At 49.0% G+C, this 23,142-nt stretch overlaps 1 protein-coding gene across 1 annotated transcript in view; it reads right to left on the bottom strand.

Annotated features, from left to right (window-relative positions):
• Positions 1-7,476: 7,476 nt before the first annotated feature.
• Positions 7,477-23,142, bottom strand: part of Vxn (vexin) — a 29,293-nt gene continuing 13,627 nt past the window's right edge. The window contains exons 3-6 of the mRNA XM_041667588.1: positions 22,475-22,625; positions 16,859-16,920; positions 13,573-13,664; positions 7,477-9,957 (exon numbers count right to left, since the gene is read on the bottom strand). Of these exons, the coding sequence (XP_041523522.1) occupies positions 9,774-9,957; positions 13,573-13,664; positions 16,859-16,920; positions 22,475-22,625 (489 nt within the window). The 3' untranslated portion in view covers positions 7,477-9,773. The remainder of the gene's footprint in view (positions 9,958-13,572; positions 13,665-16,858; positions 16,921-22,474; positions 22,626-23,142) is intronic.

Genomic DNA, 23,142 nt, shown 5'->3' with positions numbered 1-23,142 from the left:
GACAGTGGAGAGAAGCAGAACTGAAGACTCGATGGTGGGAACAGGCTGATATGGATGGCTGACACTGCTACCTGGAGCCATTCAATGCCCAATCCCAAGCTGCCCCGAAGGGCCCTGTCATCTGGGTCTGTGACCCTATTGCAGCTGGGCTCTGTGTTGATGTCTGTGGGCCATGATACCAAAGAAGACCATATGAGTGCCTGTGGTTTGGGCCCTCACCTGAGGCCACATTGGTGTCTGAGGGCCATGCTGCCACCAAGGACATATTGATCTTAGTAGCCTGCACTGCTACCCTAGGCCATGATGATGTCCTGGTCCATGCTGCCACTGAGGGCCCTGTCTGGGTCTTTGGCCCTTCTACAGCTGAAGTCTACATTGATATCTCTGTGATCTCGGCAGGAGAGCTGCCTCCCCCTCTTTAGGAGAGCTGGCCCCAATGATGGGTGTGGGAGAGCTGGCCCCAACCCTTGGTGGCACTGGGAGAACCGCCCCCTCCCCTTCTATGCTGCAGAACTGGCTCTAACTCTCACTATGTGCGGAGGTGGCACGTGCTCGCCTGCAGGGGGCAGTCACAGTGAGGCCTGGCCTGACCAGCTCAGCTACCACCAAGGCCCACATCCACTGCTTTGAGATGATGCACCCCAACTACTACCTCATCTATGACTTGCTGGAGCTCGTGAAGGGCCTGGGCCTGTGAAACCAGAGCTGCAGGATGTCCATGACTCTGGGTAACAGCAGGATGGGATCCTAGGGAAGTTTTGGTGAGGGTATTGTATTGAAGGTATACCAGATGCCAGAGGCCTTGAACCAGACAAACAACTCATTGCAATGAACATTTGGAAGTAAAGTTGTTTGGGTAAAAGGTCTGTTGTGTGACACACTTCAGTTCTCAAGGCCACTACAACAAATGAGTGTGTGATAGAGAGATAGGAGAGGCAGAGGAGAGAAGTGTGTGTGTGTGTGTGTGTGTGTATAATAATTTATTTAATTATTTTATTTGGGGGAGGCTACAAGGGTGGAGGGCAGACATGGGAGGATTGGGAATTGAGTGATATTAGGGTACAAGATGTGAAGTTCCCAAAGAATTGTTACAGGAGCGGGCCCCTTGTTCCTGCCGCCTGGCTAGCTTGCACCCGAAATAATCACACAGAAACTGTATTAATTAAAACATTGCTTGGCCATTAGCTCTAGCCTGCTATGGGCTAACTCTCACATCTTAATTTAACCCATTTCTATTCATCTGTATTTCACCACTAGGTCATGGCTTACTGGGAAAGATTCAGCATGTCTGACCTGGCGTCTTCATGGCAGCTCTCTCTGACTCTGCTTTCTTCCTCCCAGGATTCAGTTCTGTCTTCCCCACTTACCTAAGTTCTGCCCTATCAGGCCAAGCAGTTTCTTTATTGTTTAACCAATGAAAGCAACACATAAACAGAAGGACCTCCTACACCAAAGAATCAATAAAAGAATTATGTTGATTAAAAAAAAATCTTATAAGCATCAAGGAATTGACTTGGGCCTACTTCTCAGGGCCAAATAGACTTCAGATGAGTCCTGCCACCAACAGTCTAAGTTTTCCTACCTACTGCCTGTTTCTGAGAGGAGACCTCTCCACCTTTCCCTGGTCTTGGGAGTCCCCTCCCCCAGCTGCCAGGACCGTGAGCCTGTAAGTTTCAAATGTACACCTAAGAAAATTTCCAAACTCTTTACTTACTTTCTCTAGTCTATCTGTCCCAGCCGATTTCAAATCAACTACAGATTGCTCCAGCAACTAGTCAGCTGCAGATGTTCCCTCAAAATCTGCCTGGGGACAGCTTCAAAGCCAGCTTCAAAGCCAGCCCCAGGTGGTCCAGCCTCACAAATGCTCCAGCTGCTGCCTGTGCATCCCCAGCCCCAGAAGGCCAGGTAGAGCCTGGGCAGCCAGTGAAAAAGCCTGCTCTTCCCAAACTTGGCCAGCATGCCAGCTTCCTTGGGTACCCTCAACAATGATGCCCCAGTGTCAGCAGGAAGTAGTTGTGGATGATTACATCTCCCCTTGTCATTTATTTATTATTTACAAAAAGGCTGGAATGTTAGGTTTCAAACCTGGGGTTACCAGCTGAGGTGCCTATTTAACCTATCAAAGTGGACTTGGATTCCCGGTTCTCCCTCCATCCCTAAATCCCTACCTATTACAGGGTCCTGCCCCTGTTATATTACATACCCTACTCCCTACCCTAAACCTCTCCAGCCCAGGGGCTGGGCTGTCTTTCCCTGTGTAATTTAACCATTTTGGTTACCTGCCCTCTTTATACCTTCGGGCCTCCTGGCCCCTGCACCTGGTTCTCTCTTCTCTCTTTTCCCCTTCCCCTCTCCTCACATGGCGCAGGGTCATGACCACTCTGGACTTCCCCAGATGTCCCCAGCTCTGTCTATGCTCTGTCTTCTTATCTAGAATAAACCTTCTGCTTCACCATACCCAGGTGCAGTCATGTCCTTCCTTTTCTATTTCTTTTATTTATTTTTTAATTCAATCTCCTTGTACTGCTGAATTCTAATTTTTTAAGGTGACTTACTTTGCCTTTCGTCCTCTTCTAGAGAAGGCAGGACCTGCACTGAAAAGCGCACCATTAAATTGTGGAGGGGACATGTTTCTGAAATCTTGATCACAAATTCAGGGTTCGTGGTGCAGGTCACCCTCTCCCCTCCCCCACGCTCCAAGCATCACGCAGGTGGGAACTAGGCCGGTGGTTTTGTTGACTGTCCACTCAGGCCGAGAAAGGCGGTTAGAAACGTCCCTAGGTAGAGGAATGTTCTCACATCAAGAGGCCTACCTACTTTCCCTGTACCCTGCCCCCTCTCACCACACACGCCACAGGGGATTTTTTGTGTCGGGGAGGCCAGGGCATTGACCTGTGTTATGCACACTGTTTGTACCGTTGCCCTGGACATTGGGTTGACAACTGAGCCACTGTCTTTCGCAACTAGCTTACCTGCTGAGTAATGGGCTGGCCGAGGGCCCTACTTGGCCTCCTTCCTGGAGCTCCTCCTCCTGGAGCCACAGACAACATTTTCTTTCTAAAAAGAAGCCGTGGTTCCGGTCAGAAACATGGAGTTTCTGACCGTCTAATCTTTTACAGGGACAAGGAAAGCCAATCCCACTGTCTTGGTTGGAAGATCACATGCGTTGCGGTACTTAAAACCCTTAGCTCAGAGCCTGGAATGTATCAGCTATATACAGTTCCTGTTAATTGAGCTGTATTTGACTTCATTCACAACAGTCGGCTGAACCCAAATTGAGGCCACAGAAAGATGTGTGGCTTCAACCGTAGGATCTGGGTCCATCCTGACCTGTAGCCTTGGAGTGTGTGTATCATGGTACATCCTCAGGGAGCAGGAATAGCTTTTTACACTCCTTGGGCTGGGAGAACAGACAAGAAGTGGCCAGGACGGGAGCATCCTTCCTCTTCCCACCTCCCTACTCCCCCTGAGTCCCAGCTCTAGCCACATCCTAGGGAAGAGCGTGGTGCAGATGGGGAAGTGTAGTTTCACAACAGCATCCGGGTCCCAGCAGCCGCGGAGCAGTCACTGCACCGCAAAACCTGGCCAGGCCTGAGAGAGTCAAGATGATGACTTCCTTGTGGTGTCTCCGTGGTGGCAAGAGGACAGGTCATTGGTGGTGAAAGGCACCCTTTCGCTCCTGAGGCCAAAGGGGAGGTCTCTGGATGAGAGAGCTCCCCTGTCCCGGCCTCCACACTGTACCTGCTATTCTGCAAGCAAGGATTCTTGGGAGCAGTTTTCATGGATTTGGGGGGCTCCTGTGTGATGTCACTGTTTCCTGAGCTATTGTCTTTCTTTCTTTGCCTGGGTAAATAGCAGGAGTGTGGTTCTGTGAAGCGCCAAACCCCAACCTGGTTTGTACCCAACCAGACAAGCTTTCACCAGACCCGGTCCTTCAGTAGTCCTAGCGTCCTGAGGGTCCTGGTCTCTGAAGCCTAGTGGGGCTGACTGAGCATGCCTTGGCCTCCATCCCCTGGGTTGGAACTCACAGGCAGGGCCTGTGGTGTCCTTAGTCAACTTACTCTGTAAGTTTCAGCTGAGGCTAATTTTGCTGGTTAGGGAATGCAGGCAAGAGGCCAAGGGCAGCAGTTGGCAGCGAGTAGAATCTTTGAAATTCAAAAGCGTAGTCACCACCCACGTCTTGCTTGTGAGCCAGGGGTCACTGGCCTGTACTGACCTGGCACAGTGTGTGGCTACCTGGGGCTGCAGGGTTAGCCAGCCCCGAGCCCCTCCCCTGCCCCCCATCTTCTGAGAACCCTGGCTCTGGGCACAGGAAGGGATTCTATTTCAGTCCCTACGGAGCGAGCGCGCAGTCCCCACGCCTTGCTGCCGGAATCACTTCCCCCAGCCAGCTCTGCTCCTTCTGAATGGGGTGGCTCATCACAACACCATATGCCAGTGCAGTTCACAATTTCCAAAGCCTGTTCAGGCCTGGGCTCTGGCGAGTTTTCATGGCCTCTGAGGTATATTGAGTAGGTAGTTTAATTCACACGCGTAGATGAGGCCAAACAGCGGCCCAGAGTAACTCAAGCAGCAAGGAAACTCTGTCCAGTCCAACTAAAGTGAGGTGGGGTCTCAGCCCCAGACTTCCTGCCCCGAGTCTGGCAACTGTCTGCGGTTTCTGCCCTGTCAGGGGTCCACAGCTGTTGGACGGAATGGCGGGACCCTGCCAACAGTTTCCCGTATTCTTTACAGAGGACATTGCTTCTGAAGAGTGCTACGCTGTGAACGCAAAGGATTTAAAACATTACTTTCTAGTCCCCAAGAGACTTCTCATCTCCACCCCTCCCATCACCTCCTCGAAGTCTGTATGACCTGTAACAACGTGAAGGGCAAGCCCATCATGCCTTGCTCCACTTCACCCTTGTGTGGTCTATCCTTCAGCCTGTAGGGCACATTCTAAGGCCTTGTCTCCAGGAGGACAGTCCAGCGTTTAAGAACTGGCAAAGCCTGCGAAAATGACTGTTGAGGATGAACACTGATGGTAATACTAAATGGGTTCTAAGCCTTCAACCACTCCAGCGTGGCGGGCTTTGCCCATGACTGCTGTCCTGGAAAAGCTGGTGAGAACCCTAAGGAAGGGCAGAGAACGTGGGATGAAGGCCCAGGGCAGCCCTGGGCATCTCCAGCCAGTGTGGAAGTACTCCAGGGCTCTTGCCCGAGCAGCCATACTATTGCACATCAGTTGCACACTGGCACAGTGATTTTGTTTAATCGTTCCTGGGGCACGGGGGAAGGTAGGACATGTTCTTTCCAACCAATAAAAAGAGTGAACTCAGAAGTCTTCATGAGGTTGCCCAGTGACCCATGTTGTCATGGTCGGGCTTTCTGCCAGCTGAAAGGGTGGAGCGTGAGGTACTCAAGGCCGGAGGCATTGGGCGGAGGAGATGAGAGAGAGTCCTGGGTGGCCAGGGGCACTGGGGTCTTCTTAGGTCCTACCAGAGGTCAAAGTGTGGTGTGCGGGGAAAGCAAGGGTGTGTGTGTGTTTATGGAAAGCTGGTGAGCACAGGGGACAGCCCGAGACAATGAGAACAAGCTGGCCCTCACCTACTAGACTTGGCCTGAACTAGTTCTGGGTGGTACCACGACACAATTTGCATGGTTTATGTGCCTCTTGCCTTTCTCTAAAGGCTGGCTTCTGGGGAACATACTCGCTCTTGGAGCATTATCTGTAGAATCTGGTATATTACCAATAGCTGTGCCCTGTTTTGTGAGAGCTGCTGCCGACTGATATTTCCCCCCAACCCTCTGCCACGCCCCTCCACTCTCCAGCTGGGGAGACTGCTTAGCTCAGTGGAGTGTAACGTGAGTAAGACAGAATGACATTGAAGTGGGCCTCTCCCTGGAACTAACATGGTTGAATAGAACACTCTGTTGGTAGCCTCCCAAATATGGGTCAACATTCACTCAGCACCCCAGGGACACCTGTCTACCTGGGGTCAGGCAGGATTCAGACCATCAGCTCCACTGGGAAATGTAGGCTTCTGTAGGTTGACGCCAAGCCTCAGCATCCTGGGGATAGGGAAACTTGTCTTATGGCAAACGTGTTCTAGGGGCTTGTCCCAGAGCTCAGCACAATGGCCCCTGCCTATAATCCCAGCTATTTGGGAGCCCAGTGGATGAGGACGGCAAGTTTGAGGTCAGTCTATACAACTTAGCGAGAGCTTAATTCAAAATAAACCTTAAACATGAGGTAGGGGAGGGTGGGGGCTGTGGCCCAGCAATAGAGTACTTGTGTAGTGCTCGAGGACCCTGGATCAAATCCTAACACTGAAGAAAACCAGATGGGTGAGGTATGGCATGTGGTATCCCAGAAAGGGCATTTGCATTGGGCTTGAGAAGTCTGAGGGATTTGGGGAGGGGCTTGGACACAGAGTTGTAAGAGCCTCTCAGCTCGGATCTTCTACAGACGCCAAAAAGGGCCAGGGGTGTGGCTGGTATAGACTTAGCCACCCTGTCCATGACTATGCCAGGGTCAAGTTCCCTCCGCTGTGTTTCTCTCCTGTCCTGCTCCTTCCTAGCAAAGGGTATTGGTAGATATGAATCTTGTCCCGGGTCCCACGTGACACATCAAATGACCAGCTGTGTAGGCTGGTCTTCAGAGCAGTCTTCATCTTGTCCTTTAAGAGAGACAGGGATACGCTTGTCGGGGATTTCCTGGACTCTTGGTGGAAGATGGCATTCTGGTGAGCGATTAGCAGTGGGGTGCAAATCCTAACCTCCCAGAGGCTCCTCTTTGCCTGTGCTCTTCCTCACTTATACCTCTGAGTCTGCCAACTTTGTGTCGGAGATGACCGGTCACATGACTCCTTTTTAAGACTGGGCTTGGCTAGCTTGCTTTTTCTGCCCAATGTTGTCTGCAGGCTCCAGGCAACCCTGGTGCTGGCTGGGGCCGGGTATCTCCAGAGTAAGAACTGAAATATATGACTGGCCACTGTCCTAAGAGAGGCAATTTTATTACCCTACATGTCCTGGAAATCCTGCCTCCAGTTCAGGCAGACTCTAGTCTTGGTTATTGCCAGACGGCAGTCTGTAGCCAGCCTTGGCTCCCTTCTGTGAGTGGCTAGGCTGTGAGTCATGAGGCAGTCTCTGGCCAGCAGCATGAGCTGGGCACTGAGGAGGAAGCATGCATCGTTCTAGGCCAGGGGAAAGGCAACAGGCCAGGGATGGTCACTGGTGCCCTGGACGTTGTGGTGGGTCCTGAAAGGTCAGAGCAATGGAGGAAGGTAAACCCAGGGAGCACAGGTCATTCAGCCAGTCCCTGCAGCAGAGGCCCTGCTGCCGACTGGTGGGCAGGGCCTGTAATATCAGACATTGTCTCAGGAAGGAAAGAACATGCTGGGTTCACATTTCCCTCTTATTTCAAGGAACAGTGAAGCCCAAATGCATAGTTCTTTCCCATCGTGCAAATCTCTCACTGAATGAGGGAGCCTCAGACACATTCTTCACATGGTTTATTGATGTCACAAACAAGGCATACTTTATTCTGATTTGAATTGGCCATTTGATTTGAAATGTTCTACACAAGGTAAACACTTCACCATGAAACATTTAAATTAAAGATAAATAAATGAGTCCTAGTCTATATATAAACCTGCAGGTGCCACACACACAGTTAAGGTATTAATTTTAAGTTAAATAAATCTAATTGTTGGAGACTCTAAGACCTGCTTGTTCCCTAACTTTGTTCTGGATTCCAACTTACCATGGTGTATAACACTGGCCCCCTAGTGACGAAGCAATTTGCTTCTGTCCAAATTGCCAGACTGTGTTTGGATCTGAGGGTCAGCTGATGAGAGGCAGAGGTGAAGAGCAGGAGACAGCAGGGTGAGAGCCTGGAAGTATGGGTTTTGACTTACCCCTGCCTTTGTCCAGTTCACCTAGAGGGTCAGAAACAGGAGAGCAGAGGCCACAGAAAACCAGGAAGGAGGAAGTATGAGACCTAACTCTTCCAACTCAAAGACACGGTGATTCTCAACACAATCGTAGGGTCAGTTTCACCACAGTGTTTCTGCCTTCTTTAAGAAAATTGGATTAATTTAGACCTCTTAATTAGGAAATAAAACTTCTGGGGCAGAATTCAAGCCAAAGATAGGAAATACGGAAGGTCTGTGTTCCTGATCACTCCACAAACACCTCTCGTCATTTTCTGCACTCGAATATCTCAGATTCCGTCTCCACACTGCCTCCAGGCAGCCTCTGCCTGTCCCTTGAGATGGAGATTCTTTGCTGAGCTCAGTTGTTCCTGATCCCTTTTTGTGTGTGTGTGTGTGAAGGAGCAGGTATAACAAACAAGGGCATTAAAGTTAAGTGACTTTGAACTAATCATTTAACCTTTTTGTGTGTGTGTGAAGGAGCAGGTATAACAAACAAGGGCATTAAAGTTAAGTGACTTTGAACTAATCGTTTAACCTTTTTGAACTGATAACTTCTTCTACAGTGGGTAAGTTCACCTAACAGTTAGAAAGAATAGAGTACTTCATGTGACAGGTTTGGCACATGGTGGGTAGGCATTTAACAAGGGATAGCTATGGTTACCATTGTTTCTTATATGACCATTGTAAATGATAGTGAATGTTAGTTTGAGCCCCAGGAAATAGATTTTCAGTTGTTTTCAACCTAAGAAATGGCAATTTCTTTTGGTTTCATCTAATGCATAATCTCTCTCTCTCTCTCTCTCTCTCTCTCTCTCTCTCTCTCTCTCTCTGTGTGTGTGTGTGTGTGTGTGTGTGTGTGTGTGTGTGTGTTGTTTTTGAGACAGAGTCTTGCTAAGCTGTCCAGGTGTGTTTCAAACATTTGATCCTCCTGCCTGACCCTCTTGGGAAGCTGGGATCCCCTCCTCTGCTACCATGCTCATCATACTGATGCATAATGATGTCATTCAAATCACGTTTTAGTTCCACCTTTATCAGAGTCTTCTCTCCATTTAAAAACTACCTTAAATCAGTTATTAGAGAGAAGCTAAGACCTGGTGACAGTCCCACACCCTGCTGTCTAGTCACATGACACCCAGAGACCCCAGTCTCCCCATCTGTAAGCTGGGAACAACCGTGTTTTCTTAACAGCGGTTTCACGAAGGTAAAGACAACAAATGAGAAAACACTCCCGGGGTTGACAGCATTGCACAAAGTTCGTCAATTGCGCCGCTTCACAAAATACAAGACCCTAAAATTAACATGGAAGTTCTAAGTGCTTTTCTATAGAAAAACCACACATGAGATAACGCATGCCGCCATGCCCATGGTTAGCAAAGCAGAGATGATGCTGTTAAGTAGCTATTAGAACAAAGCAAAGACAAAGTGCTTTGTATCTCACCAAGGCAAAAGAAGCACAAGATGGGGAAAGTAAGAACTGTTGTGTTAGGAGTAGCTTAGAACCAAGCTTTTACATTTACACCAGAAATAACTTGCAAAGGAGACAGAGCAACTGCCTTCTGTTTTCCTTGAAGGGCTTTCAAAGGGGCCAAGAAGGTTTGCTTTTGGTATGGTTCCTCTAAAGATAGGCGTACAGCCTTTATAACATCGCAACAAGACTTTAGACCAATGACTTTAGCAGTTTTAGGGGAACGGCTTTCCTGCCTTCCCAGGACGTTACTTTCGTTACTTTTCGTGTCCCATACCAGAGCGTGAGGAGGGTGATGTTTTTGGACTAGCAACCAGCAGAGGGGAGGGTGGCTCAGTCCCAATCCTCAAGTCTTCTTTCCTTCTGTGACCCTTGGCCAATGTAAGTCACCTTTAGTCGGCTTCAAAGGCGCTGTTGGTGGCCCCCACATACTCAGACTTCCTCTTCTGCCTGGTCCACATTTTCCGTAGGATGCCAGGGACACCGCAGGAAGCACTGCCTGTTAGTGGCAGGGAGGCTTCGGCTCCCTGGGGAAGGGTTGGGTACTCTTCTGTTATCTTCTTGAGGTGTCTGGATCTAAACAAAAACCAGAGTGGGGTGGGGATGGAGTGGGCATGGTGAACAGTGCACTGAGTCAGAGTTAATCTGTAACTTTGAGAAGAGTGTCAGCCAGAGTTCTCTCCCTCTCCATTCTGTGACCATAATCTGCATAGCTAGAGGGTCACTGTAGGACACCCATGGGAATGCCCCCTGGGGTGACACTCTAATGGAGCTAGAAGAGGTGACTGTGATCACAGTGGATCGTGGGGTCTGGGGTCCTGTCCTCTTGTTTTGAGTCTTGCTTGCCTAACCAGTGAGAGTAACTGAGGAGTGGTGGTAGCCCAGGTGAGCAGAGCAGACTCAGGAGAGTCCTTGCCCAGCTTGGATGAGGTCTGGATTTGGTCTCCAGCATAGAGATGGGCAGGTGAGCTGAGGGATGGGGTGGCGAGGTTTAGAGAAGCAGGTGCAGCACTGTGGACTGGAAAGTTGACTTCTGTCAAGGCATGGTGTAGTCTTCCTGATCTACCCGAGCAGTCGACAACAGCTACTGTCCCTCAGAAAAGTTTGCTAAAATATGAAATCCAAGCCAAATGGGTTAAACATACAAACCCAGCTAAATTTCAGTGAATCAAATGACACAGAACTTGTTTTTTTTCTTTTTTTTACCAATTCTTTCCAGGGGAATTTTGACTTGCAGAAGTGCTCCATCCGGTGGGGGTCTCACTCTAACTCCCATGGCTTTATTTCCTTTATTTAATATTTGTTATGGTTTGATTGTGGTTGCTTTTCTACAGCTTGTCTTGAAACCTTATCTCCATTTTAAGATATTAAGAGATAGGACCAGAGATCACCCTTGTGTCCTCAGCACGTGGGAGGCAGAAGCAGGAGATCTCAAGTTCTAAGCTAGTCCGGACCATACACTAAGACCCTGCCTAAAATCAAACAAGGGCAGCAGCTACAGTCAGTGGTGGAGTATTTGCCACACATGTGCAAGCCTGGGTTCTAGTCTTAGCACCCAAGTTAAAAAAGGTAAGATAAGGTTAGGGTTTTTTGATTACAGTTTTGCCTTATGAATGGGTTAACTGACTCTTGGGTTAATAGGTTATCTCAAGAGTGGGTCTGCCATAAAAGCCAGTTTGAGTATAACTCTCCAATGTTTTCCCCATCTTCGGTTGTGCAAATGTCCTGTATGATCTCTGGGCTCTGTCCACAGAGAGCCCATCTTTGAGTATAGTCCATTGGTACTGGATCACACCCAAATAACTCTCTATTCTTTATAATGTACCAGTCTGCAGTATTTTGTAATGAACAAAAGAAAGTGGATTATGTTGTTTCTTTAAGATTTATTATGTATAGAGTGTTATGCCTGCATGTCTGAATAGGGCACCAGATCTCATTACAGATGGTTGTGAGCCACCATGTGGTTGCTGGGAATTGAACTCAGGACCTCTAGAAGAGTGGCTAGTGGTCTTAGCCTCTTAGTTACCTTGCTAACCTTTAATATGTTGTTTTAGCCTGTGCCCCTTCGTGTGTGTGCTGAGCATCTCATCAAAGTACTGCTTCCCAGTCACTTAGAAGTTTAAAATTAGACATTAGCAGAATCATCAGAAAGAAGGGAACCTTGATTGAGAATATGACTCCATAAGATCTGGCTGTGGTGTATTTTTCTCATTTAGTGATTAATGGGGGAGGACCCAGCCCATTGTGGGTGGTGCCATCACTGGGCTCGTGGTCCCGGGTTCTGTAAGAAAGTAGGTTGAGCAAGCTATAATGTGCAAGTCAGCAAGCAACATTCCTCCATGGCCTCTGCATCAGCTCCTGCCTCCAGGCTTCAGCCTTGCTTGAGGCTCTGTCCTGACTTCCTTCAGCTTTGGACTGCAATGTGGAAGCATAAGCCAAACAAACCCTTTCCTCTCCAAATTGCTTTTGATCATGGTGTTTGATCATAGCAATAGAAACCCTAACTAAACACTCTCAATACATGATCTATGCCTGCTTTCCACTCTGTTTCTTTTTAGACAACATGTCATGTATTCCAGGTTGAACTTAAACTCATAATGGCTGTCAAGATGACCTTGAAGTTCTGGTCCTCCTTCTTCTGTCTCCCTAGAGCTGAAATCAAAGGTGTGCACCACCATGTAGGGTTTCTCTCTCTCTCTCTCTCTCTCTCTCTCTCTCTCTGTCTCTCTCTCTCTCTTCTTTCTTTCCTTTATGTGTGTGTATTTTGAAACATTTCCAGGCATGGTTTTGAACTCTTTGCCACTGCCTTCTGATGCTGGGATTACAGGCGTGCATCATCACATCCGGCCCTACATTTGATTTCACCTAATCTCTATGATATCCACTTTTCTCTTGCTTGTGTATATGGATTTTTGGTTATAGACAAGGTCCCACTAAGCACCTCAAGCTGGCCTCAAACTCTAGGCCCTTTGTCCCTATCTCTCAAGTACCAGGATTACAGGCATGCAGCACCATGTACAACTATGGCTTTTTATTTTTGTTTTTATTGAGCTATATATTTTTCCTACTCCCCTTCCTTCCTCCCTTCTCCCCTTCCACCCTCCCCCTCACCATCTGCACTCTCTGATCTCTGGAGCTGTGGACTGTAGTCTAGTTATTGTTTGCTTCGCTTTATCTCTTCTATCCACTTATGAGTGAGTACTGGAAGTCCAATGTGCAATGTTTTAGGACTTATTCTATTGTTTTAATTGTACATGTGCATGTTCGTATGAGTCTCTGTGTACACATGTGTGGAGATGCCCTTGGAGGCCAGAGGCATTGGATACCCTTGGAGCTGAACTCCCCAGGGGTTATGAGCAGCCTGGCCTGGGTGCTGTCAATCAAACTTGGGTCTTCTACAGGAGCAGTGCCTACCCTTCATCGCTGAGCCATCTATCTGGCCTCCCTGTTTTTAAATAGATGAGAATAAAATGCTTGAAGTCAGTGTGAGTACCAGGCTAGAAAGCAGAGCTGAGTCAAAAGCCTTCATTTTTCATCATTCCCTTAAGCCCTTGCCATAACCTGCAATGTGGAAGGCTGTTACTGAGGCATAAAAGTCCATGCTGAGCTGCTCACTCTGGTTGTCTTACTACACTGAAGGCCTTTGGGGTACTGTGGGCTGACTCTATCAGGTGGCATTAACAGGGGCCATGGCTACGGTTTCTTTTAAAACCTGGACTTTGTGCGTTTGTTTGTTTTGTTTTTGCAGCAGCTCTGGAGATGAGAGCCAGGACCTTCTGCAAGCTAGGCAGATGCTGGACCGCAGAGCTGCGTTCTCCCCCTGAAAACCATGCGAGCCATTTCTGTACCTGTGGGTGAGAGTCCCTAAGAGAACGCACGAGGCATTTCTGACACCATCTATGGAGGTTCTGGATATGGCACCTGGTTATATTCATCTAATTAAACAAAGCCCCGCAAGTAGCGCTAATGAAGCGGAAGCCGCGAAAAGTACTGTAACCTAATCCTAGGCGAGCAGTTGATGCGTCTGTAGCGGGACTCATGATTGCAGGCCGCATTCCAAGGTAATTACAGCAGGCAGGGGTTTCTTGGGTGTATTAGGTGTGAGAAATGTTGGCCACCTGTCTCCCTCCCCCGTGACCGGGATGGGCGGAGAGCCGTGCAGGCAGTGTAGCTGGAAGGCACAATACTTACCCTCTTCCCAGAACAGCTCCTTTTTCGGAGCCCTTGGCGGTCACCTCTACCACAGCTGGAGCCTTCACTGAGATCCGGGCCACCGGAGAAATCTGTGTTTTAAGGAAGTGGGGAAAGGGTTGAGGATGGTGCCACATTCCCACTCTGGCCCTTATTGGAGCCCTTTGTAAGAGGGCTGCCTTTAGGTACCATCTCCAACCTGGGCAACAGCCCTCGGTCAGTCAGCATCAGACATGCTGGAGAGCTTCTAAAGATAGTGCTGGAACCACACAGTATCTGGTTTAGCAGGACGCTGCCTGAGTTGCTGCGTTGAACAAGGTCTGTGAAACTGTTGGTTCTGGGACTCTACGAACCACTGGCCTAGAGACATGTGAGAGAGAGAGCCATTCAGTCTTCCAAGGGAACTGTCCCCCACCCTCCCACCTCCTCTGCTGCTGTCTGATCATCAGTCCTGCAGGGTCTTTCTTCGACCACGCTGCCCACACCAGCACCAGCCTTCCCATTTCTTTCGCGGACCTTTCAAAGGACTGTCTACTCAGGTCCCGTTTGTGCCCGGGGCCAGCTACACTCTCCATGTCCGGCTTGGGCTCTAGAACCCTCAGGAGTCCCCATCTCAACCCCTCAGCATGAGAGACTAAGGCCAACTCGCATCCTGCTCCTTGAGGCCTTGCAAGGCTGACTTGCTGCTTGGCCTTTCCAAACTATGAGTCAGCAGAATCCAGGGCCCCTTGTAGCAGGCTCCCTGCCGTGTCCCCTGTTGACCCACAGCTCTGTCTCCGTGTATCTCTGCATCAGGGCCTCGTTTCTATCAACCTTCCGAGTACACTTCCACCAGGTCCTCCTGAGGCTGCTGGCCATGTTCATCTTTCTCTACCCCAGTGTCCCCCCCCCCCCCCCCAGCACTGTAAAAACTATGTGACTGATTGTACTTTCTCACTTTGTCTTTTTCCTGTGGTTCTCTAGTTACTACCCTGGTCCCCGGAGAGACCGACTGCATGACCAGTCGGGGAGACTCTGAGACTGAGCCCTTGCCAGCCCTGCCAAAGGCCCTGCCCTGAACTGACAATCAGCTGATGTCATGGGGCTAAGTCCAGGGGTTGCCCCATCAAGGGACACACACTTTGCTTTGTTCTCTGTCCCAGGTCTCAACAAAGTGTCAAGTCACCACATTTACTGAAACCTCTGGAAAAATTCCAGGTCAAGGACACCACCATTTACCACCTCTCTGCTGTGGCAGGGCAGGCTGAGGGCAGAGTTACTGTACCAGCTTGTGGCGCCCCCTAGCTATTCCTCCCTGTCCTGCATCATGCGGATGTTCAGCTAAAGCTGACGTGAGCCTCCTTCCCACCCCTTCCCCTATATCTTTAGTCACCTCTCATCCGTGTCAGCCCTGAATCGGGCTTAGATGGGCAGGCTCTAGTTCGCTCTCCTGCATTGTGCTTGAGCATCCGAGGAGGGATGGGGCAGAGCTGCACTCCTCTCAGGCCCAGGGATATGCTGCTCTGCCTCCTCATCTTCAGCAGCACCTGCCACTATCCCAGCTGTCTTTGGTCCCTTGCTACAGCTGCACATCTGCCAAGGGCAGCGTCTAAGTCAACCTGGAGGCCCGGGAGCGGGAATTCCAGGCTGCTAAACATTCTTTTCTCCTTAACCTTGACCGTTTTTAGGCACGGTCAAGCCTGTCTTCCTTCCCTCTGCCAGCTGCCTAGCCACCCTGTTTGCTGAGCACGAGGTTGGAAAGAGGACTCTTCCTTGACCACAGTTTCTCTCCTCTCCACCCTTTGTTCTTCCAATACAGTGACCTTACTGAAACTCTCAGATTGGATCTCCTGCCCAGAGCATAAATATCCATCTCTTTCCAGTTTGTTCCAGAAGGATGAGGGGCTGGCCCAGTTAGCTCTGGCTTCTCTTGGAGTTGATAGTAGCTACTGTAAGGGCCTAGGATGTCTGAGATGATCTCCCCTCCACTCAGCCCTGACTCTGTTAACTGAGAGAAAACCCCACACTCAACCCTTGGAGACTACAAAGGAGATGAGAAGATAGATCTGGGGCCATGCCCCTAAGCCCGCTTTAAGAAAGGACAAACTAGCCAGGCAGTGGTGGTACACGCCTTTAATCCCAGCACTTGGGAGGCAGAGGCAGGCGGATCTCAAAGAGTTCAAGACCAGCCTGGTCTACAAGAGCTAGTTCCAGGACAGGCTCCAAAGCTGCAGAGAAATGCTGTCTTGAAAACAAACAAACAAACAAATGGAAGGTCAAACTGTTCAGCTCCAGGGTGGGCAAAGGGTAGGCGAGTATCCTTGCTCAGAGTCCCGTGCTTGCTGAGACAGCCCACAGGCCCTGACAGAGGGAGGGAGGAAGACAAAAGTTGACCCATTTGGGCCCAGTCGAGACCTATCTATGTAGGCAACTCGCACTCTAGATCCTACACTTGAAGGTGCTAAGCCTGGATCATGGTTCAGTTGCTCCCTCCACACAAGCTACTGCTCTACACCTCAGTCCTCATCCCAGCGAGCCTGTCCGTAAGGGTGCTCTGAGATGCACCTTGCCCTCAAATGACTGGTTGTTGTGGACTGAAAGTCTGTGCATGACTCAAACTCATCTGTTAAGGTCCTCCCTACCCCCGAGTGTGATGGTGTACAGCGTGGAGCCTCCAGGCAGATGATGATGTGGAACATCTATGATACGATTAGTGCCCTCGGAAGAAGACAGAGAGTTCAGCAATGCCTCTGTTGTATGCACAGAAAACACTTAGCATGAACCCATGCAACTGTATGGCAAGAAAGCCCTCCCCAGACAGCCAGTCTGTGTGTCCTGGATCTTGGACTCCCCGGTCTCTAAAAGAGAACCATGTTTCAGTGTCCTAGTCTATGGTATCAGCCAGGCTGATGGAGTCGCTGGTGTTCTGTGCTCCCATGGTGCTGGGCCCCTCTGAGTGTGGGAGAACTTTAGATGACTTTAGCCCAGAGCTGTGCCTGGGAATTAGTCAGGCATTGCTGCCTGGCCAGACCTCAGAGTTCTCCCTGCAAGCATGAGATGCTAGCAAGTTGCAGCTTCTGTTTGCATGTGAACTGAGTTCCTGTTGAGAAAGAGAAGCGGCTAGTGGCGTGTCCTAAGTCCACAGAGTGGCGTCAGTGGCTGGTTCTGAGAGCAAAGAACCACAGGGCTGCTTACCTAACGATTCTCAGCCCAGAGCAAAGGACACCAGCTCCCGTTCTGGCACCGGAAAAACATTTCAAGACATCTCAGGCACGGCAGATACAGCGAGTCTGACTGACTTACTTACCAATGATTTTCCATATGCTCGGTTCCCACACAGATTCGAAGCTTTGGGCTCAGGGATGCCCGCTGTGAAATTGAACAGAAGAGGTATTACTCAGTTGTACTCTTGAGTTCTGCCTCCCTCTGTTTCTGAATCAATTATCTCGCTAGCCGTCAGTCATACAGGGACTTTCTCAGGGTCTTCGTACCAAGTGACAAAGCACTGCAGGGCTGGCCAGGCAATGCTAACTGCTGAGTGGGGTCACCCCTACCCCTGCCACTCTTCCAGGAAATGGAACTAAGGTCAATGTAGTTCAACGACCGTGATAAGCATGCCATTGCAGTGGGGATGCTTGGAGTGGAGGAGGCTGCACGCGTGCAGGCAGAAGGCAGAGCTAGGGAATCTGTGTACTTTCAGCTCCGTTTTGCTGTGACCCTCAAACTGCTTGGGAAAAAGTAAGTCAATGGAACAAGAACATTTAGCACTGCGTCTGCATGCATTAGGTGCTCACAGAGTGTGGTCTCAGCACTTCCTCCTTTCCTGAGCTCTCAGCTCACAAGAAATTAGTTCAAGGAATGAGACCATTATTATGGTGTTTTCATGCATACTTGGTTCTTACTGGTGCTCCCCCACTTCCCTCCCCAGTCCTCTCTCTCTTCCCGCTGGTCTCCTCCCTTCCCTGAGCCCAGTCTTATCTGCTTCCACCTCACAAGTATTTTCTTATCCTCCCCCGTCCCAGATCTCTCCTTTCCCTCTCATGCCCTCTTTTCTAATTCCATCATACACCTGCCTATATAAAATAAATCTTAGGATCTCAGAGATGGCTCAGTTGGTAAAAGCACCTGCAATGCAGACCTGATGGCCTGAGTCTGGGAGTCAGGAACCCATGTGATACTGAAGGTCTGTGAATTTTGTAGGCAGCCTTAGACTGAATGACCAAAGATCAAGCAAACAATGTTTAACCATAGCAACTGAGTTTAAATGGTTATCTACGGCTTGCTGACTAGTTGGGCTGGACACTAGTTAAATGGGAACCAACTGACTGGTTGATTGACTGGGTTGTAGCCAAGTAAATTGTTTTCCGTACTGTTGTAGATTCTGCTTTGTTTCCTGTAGACACTGCCTGCCAGTTGGTAGTGGTTACAGCGAGGAACCTGCTCCGGGAGTCACCTAGTTCATGATTCTTTTTTTCCTATGACTTTACACAAAAGCACACACTACTAAACTCAGTTGGACTAGGAGAATGCCCTTTTAACCCTACCAAGACCAGACCACAGCGAGCGGTGCCCTTGAATTAGCAGGAGCAGCAGCTCACTTTCAAAGGATGCCAGGCCTTGTGCTGAGTGTAAACTGCGTGAAAGTTTACATTACTACCTGCAGGTCCCACATACATTGCTAAGAAATATTTTAAAATATTGCATTTGCAGAGCTGAGAATGTAGTCCAGTGGCAGAGGGCTTGCCCCGCACAGGAAAGACCGTGGCTTCCATCCCCAGCACCGAGCCAACAACGTGATGAAGTTGCATTGTGTAGCAAAGCATGCTAACGCATACATGTAATCCGAGCCATGGGAAGCAGGAGTTCAAAGACAAGTGAATCTGAGGCACAACTTGGATCATGAGAGCCTGTGTTTAAAAACAAAACAAGATAACCAACCTTGAACTGAACAAGCACATACTTATTCTCCTGGTTTTCCTACCCTAAACAATACAGCATAGCTAGTGGTTTCAGAATATTTGTATCATATGAGGTATTTAAATAACCATCTGTAGATGATTCAAAGTGGAGAGAAAGACAGATGTGTATAGGTTACATGCAATTACTACTCCATTCTACATAAGCATGGTGGTGTTTGGCATCTTGAGTGGGTCCTGGAGCCAACTGTGCCTGACCTGGAGACAGCTGCATCTCATTTAATTTTTCCTGTCACCTTAAGAGGGAGGACGCTCATGGTCGGCATATTTCAGTTGGGGGAAGCAAGGCTTTAGTGATGCATAACCACTCATCTGAAGGCAGATGTGGTGGGTGAGATGTCTCCTATGTTCTCAGGCGTTTGAATCCTTGGTCTCCAGTTGGTGTACCTAGTTGTGTAGGCTGAGAAGGTGTGGCCTTGCTGGATGAGGCCTATCACTGGGGTCCGGCTCTGAGAGTTTAAAGACTTGTGCAGTGTCAAGTTCACTCTGCTTCCTGTTTTTAGCTTGAGATGTGAGCTCTTAGCTGCTGTTCCAGGCACCATGTTTGCGGTCTGCGGCCACGCCATCCTTGTCAGTACAGTCACTAGCCTTCTGGAATCGTACACCTAAAATGAACCCTTCCTTGTGTAAGCTGCCTTGGTCGTGGTGTTCTATTGCAGTAATCGAAAGGCACCAAAGCAGTAGGTAAAGATGGTTTAAAGATGGTTTCAGGAAGTGTTAGCCTCTTGTAGACCTGGGGAAGCTTGGTCAAGGGATAGCATCTCCCAACTCAGGAGGAGGTGGAGCTTTACACCCAGAGAGGGGAAGAACAATAGTGAAGGTTCAAGGAAACAGAATGGAAGGGGCCCGTCAGGGAATTACCCCTCACAGCTCAGGGTTGTTCTACCTCACGGAATGGTAAGGACAGGAGTGTCACAGGAGGTGGCCATGGAACTCATTCTGACTTGGAGAAACTTTGTAGGGAGGGCTTGGGGGCGGAGGCCTTTCACTGGCTTTGTCTCCATCTGTGAGATGCTGGGGGTCTGAGCCGGGAAGCTTGAGGTAGGTTACAAAAGTGTCAAGGCAAGAGCTCTCTGGGGTGACACTGTCGGGTTAGTGTATAAAGTGGGAAGGGTGACACAGAAGAATTAGGGAAGAAACGGGAGACTTTCTGGAAAGCTGGACAGTCATTCCTGATAAAAGATCACACCTTGTAGCCTGTTTAGATAAGCTGGCCATCTCAGGGAAAAAGCCCTACAAACAGTTTCCTAGGCCCAGGACCTGGGCACGGTCCCTTTCCGGCACTGAAGACCTTATGGTGAGAATATTTTAGTTGGTTCTATCCCCACGATCTCCAAGTTTCCTCACCTTGCCCTGACCTGAGAAATCTGCAGCCACCAAGACCTTATCCCACAGTTCAGAGAAAGAGCAAGCCCCTAGCACTGAGGTCCCCGGAGACAGGCAGCATCCTGGCAGAAGGAAGTAAGAATTGATACCCAGGGACCATTGCCTCGCCTTTCCTTGGAGAGCATCGGGGTTGGCTTCGGCTCAGCAACACTCCCTCCTACCCATCCTGAATCTATCAGATTGGAGGTGCTGAGGGAATTGAATCAATGCCCAGCTGAATCTATTTTTTTCCATCCGAACCTGACTAGCACACCCCTGCAGGAACTGACTGTCATGTGTCGGGCAGACTCTCCGTTTCATAACTTACTGCTCTTGTCTTTCAGAATAAAAGACTGACTTGGGCAGTCCAAGATGACAGCAACTACCTACAAAGTTATAACAGCAGGTAAGCATGGCAGTGCACTCATAATCCTGGCTCTTGGGATGCTGAGGCAGGAGGACCATGAGTTTGAATTCAGCTTGGGTTTCACTATGAAATACCGTCTTTTAAAGACTACAAAAGTGATGCTTAAAGCTAGACAAGGGAAGTGGTGCTGACCAGAACATAAGAAGATTGGAAATTGCTGGCTCTGTGGCTGCCAAGGAATGTCACCTTGCACGGGTCAAACAATTTCTATAGCATTGGTTTTGCTGTTCTGTGAATTGGAGAAGGGTGACTGCAGAGGTCAAATGGAATGTTAGAAAGGTCACATCTACCTGACCTTGGTTCTCTCTCTCTCTCTCTCTCTCTCTCTCTCTCTCTCTCTCTCTCGTGTGTGTGTGTGTGTGTGTGTGTGTGTGTGTGTGTGTAAAACACAGATTGCTATGCCTTAACCCTGGAATTTCTAGTCAAATAAAATGTGTCTTTCCAACATATTTCGGGTGCTGCTCCTGTGGCCCCACTTTGGATATCTCTGTAGTAGCTTCTCTCTAAAACCTTGCTGCTCAATCTGTTGACCCTGAAGCCACAAAAGCAGCACCACCTGGGTGTGTCAGTAATGAAGCCTCGGGATCCATAGGTGGACTAGCGTCCTTCTGAATTCAACCCTACATCAGGGAAAGGCCTCTCGTTGATAAGTGTGTACACAGTAATTCAAGAGGTATGGCTTTTAAATTGACTTTATGATTTTTGGAGCAAAGAGGAATATTCTGCCTATTTTTTCTTTCCACACACGCTCACCCTCCCACTCACCTATACATAGACGCAGAGAAGAATCTATCTCCTCTAATTTGCAAGGCAGATTGTGGCTTTTCTAATGCTTCCATTCTGTTTACATGTGTGCAATCGAACTTAACTGAGGGCCTCGCTTGGTTTATGTGATCTTGTACTGTCGATCATGAGTGCAGGGTGAGACAAAGAAACCTAGTCTGACACCTAAGAAAAGCAACAACTGAAACAAACAACAACAAAACTTGGAAGAAAACATCAACAAAGAAGGGGCCTGGAATGGGAAAAGATGAAGGAACGCAGTCAATAGAGATTCATGTCAGGTCCTGTAAAATACAAAACTGTTAATGCCCAAAGCTTTGACAACATTTTGGATTTTCTTTGTGTGTGTGTGTGTGTGTGTGTGTGTGTGTATACAGGTGTGTGTTCATATCAGTGTGTGTGGATGCATAAAATGAAGGGGGTGCATGTGGAAGCCAGAAGTTAACCTTAGGTGTCATTTATCTTGTTTTTGAGACAGTCTTTCCTTGAGATCTGAGGCTTGCCCATTAGGCCGACCGGGGAGCTCCTGGGGTTCTCCTGCCTCTGCCTCCCCATCACAGAATTACACTCACACTGCACACCCTGCACAGGGTTGTGCTCACACTTGCACACCCTGCACGGGATTACGCGCGCGCGCGCACACACACACACACACAAACACACACACACACACACACACTGCACACCCACTTTGTATGTTAGACTCTAGCCCTAATGTTTGTGTCACAAAACTTTAACAACTGAGCTATCACCCTAGCTCCTGGTTTTTGAGGTAGGATCTCCTCAAGCCTAGGCTGACCTTAAACTCATGACAGTCTGCCTGCCTCAGCTCTCAAATGCTGAGGTTACAAGTGTAACCTCAACTATGTATTTTTGGAATTAAAACATGAGTTTTCCACTGATGGGAGAACAGAAAAAAGTCTAAACTATCACTTAGAAAGTACTATTAGAAACTTCAGTGGGCTAGTAGTTGAATTCTATGTTACCACTTAGGGTAGAAGCCATTTCAGAAAAATATCCAAGGTAGCATTACTGTTTCCAGATTTCAAACAGGTTTACCCCTAAATTCTTTTTACATTATTAAGTCATTCAAATGTGGAAAAAATGGTACAGTTTGGTTGCTATGGTTGTGGTGCTGATCCTGGGGATGAATCTAGGGCCTTTCATATAGGTGAAGGTATCGGTTGTCCTACCTCTGTAGGTGAGACCCAATAGCAGGTGTTTTTTGTTTGTTTGTTTGTTTTGAAAGATGAATGCTCAATCAGCCTGCCCAGGGATGACCAACCACAAGATAGGTCACATATGAGCCCCTGCTGGGAAAGTCACACCCTCAGGGGTCCTAGCGCCTGGGGTACCCGAGGAACTCACATACCAGGCCTGACCGGGGTTTTGGTGGGATGCGTCCCTGGTGGCCTGGCGGTCTGCAGTCGGCCAAACCTGCGGTCGCCTGTATCCCTGCGCTCACAGCGTTGAGGCAGCAGCTCCAGGGGTCTTGGCGGGTACAGGTCCGACTCGATCACCACCTGCAGGGCACAAGGAACACAGTGAGTCATCCTCCCCTGAGTCCCCCAGTGCTGGGGCTGCCCCGCACCCACCTCATGTGCACAAGGGAACTGTAAGGAGCCTGGATCAGGGTGGTAGGAAGTGAATTTTCATTGAGTGGAGATCGCAGAAACTCAGAAGGGAGGGCTAAAAGCTAAGGTGGTTTCATTACTATCGCCTGCTAGTAGTGCTCAGCCACAAATGGTACATCAATAACCTGACCATCAGGGGCCATTGAGGAACTCACAGCAGCTGTGGTTACTCGCACAAGATCAAGCGAATCCACATTCCAACACGAGGGAGGAGGGGGATCATGAGCCCCCACCCCAAGCTGAAAAGCTATTGACAGTTGGTGGCTTCTCTGGAAGGGAGTTTCTCTTCAATGGTGTCACCTCTGGAAGGTCAACCATTCTTCGATGGATGGCCTCACCCCCAGAAGCAGATAAGACAGCATGGGGGGGGGGGATGTGGGAGGAGTGATGAAGAGGAGTGGTAGTA

The sequence above is a fragment of the Microtus oregoni genome, unplaced genomic scaffold, assembly GCF_018167655.1.
Source record: "Microtus oregoni isolate MIOR12 unplaced genomic scaffold, Mior012 000017F_ref0000208, whole genome shotgun sequence".
Classification (NCBI taxonomy): domain Eukaryota; kingdom Metazoa; phylum Chordata; class Mammalia; order Rodentia; family Cricetidae; genus Microtus; species Microtus oregoni.
Note: the sequence above shows the minus strand (reverse complement) of the source record. Positions and strands in the feature narration are given on the sequence as shown.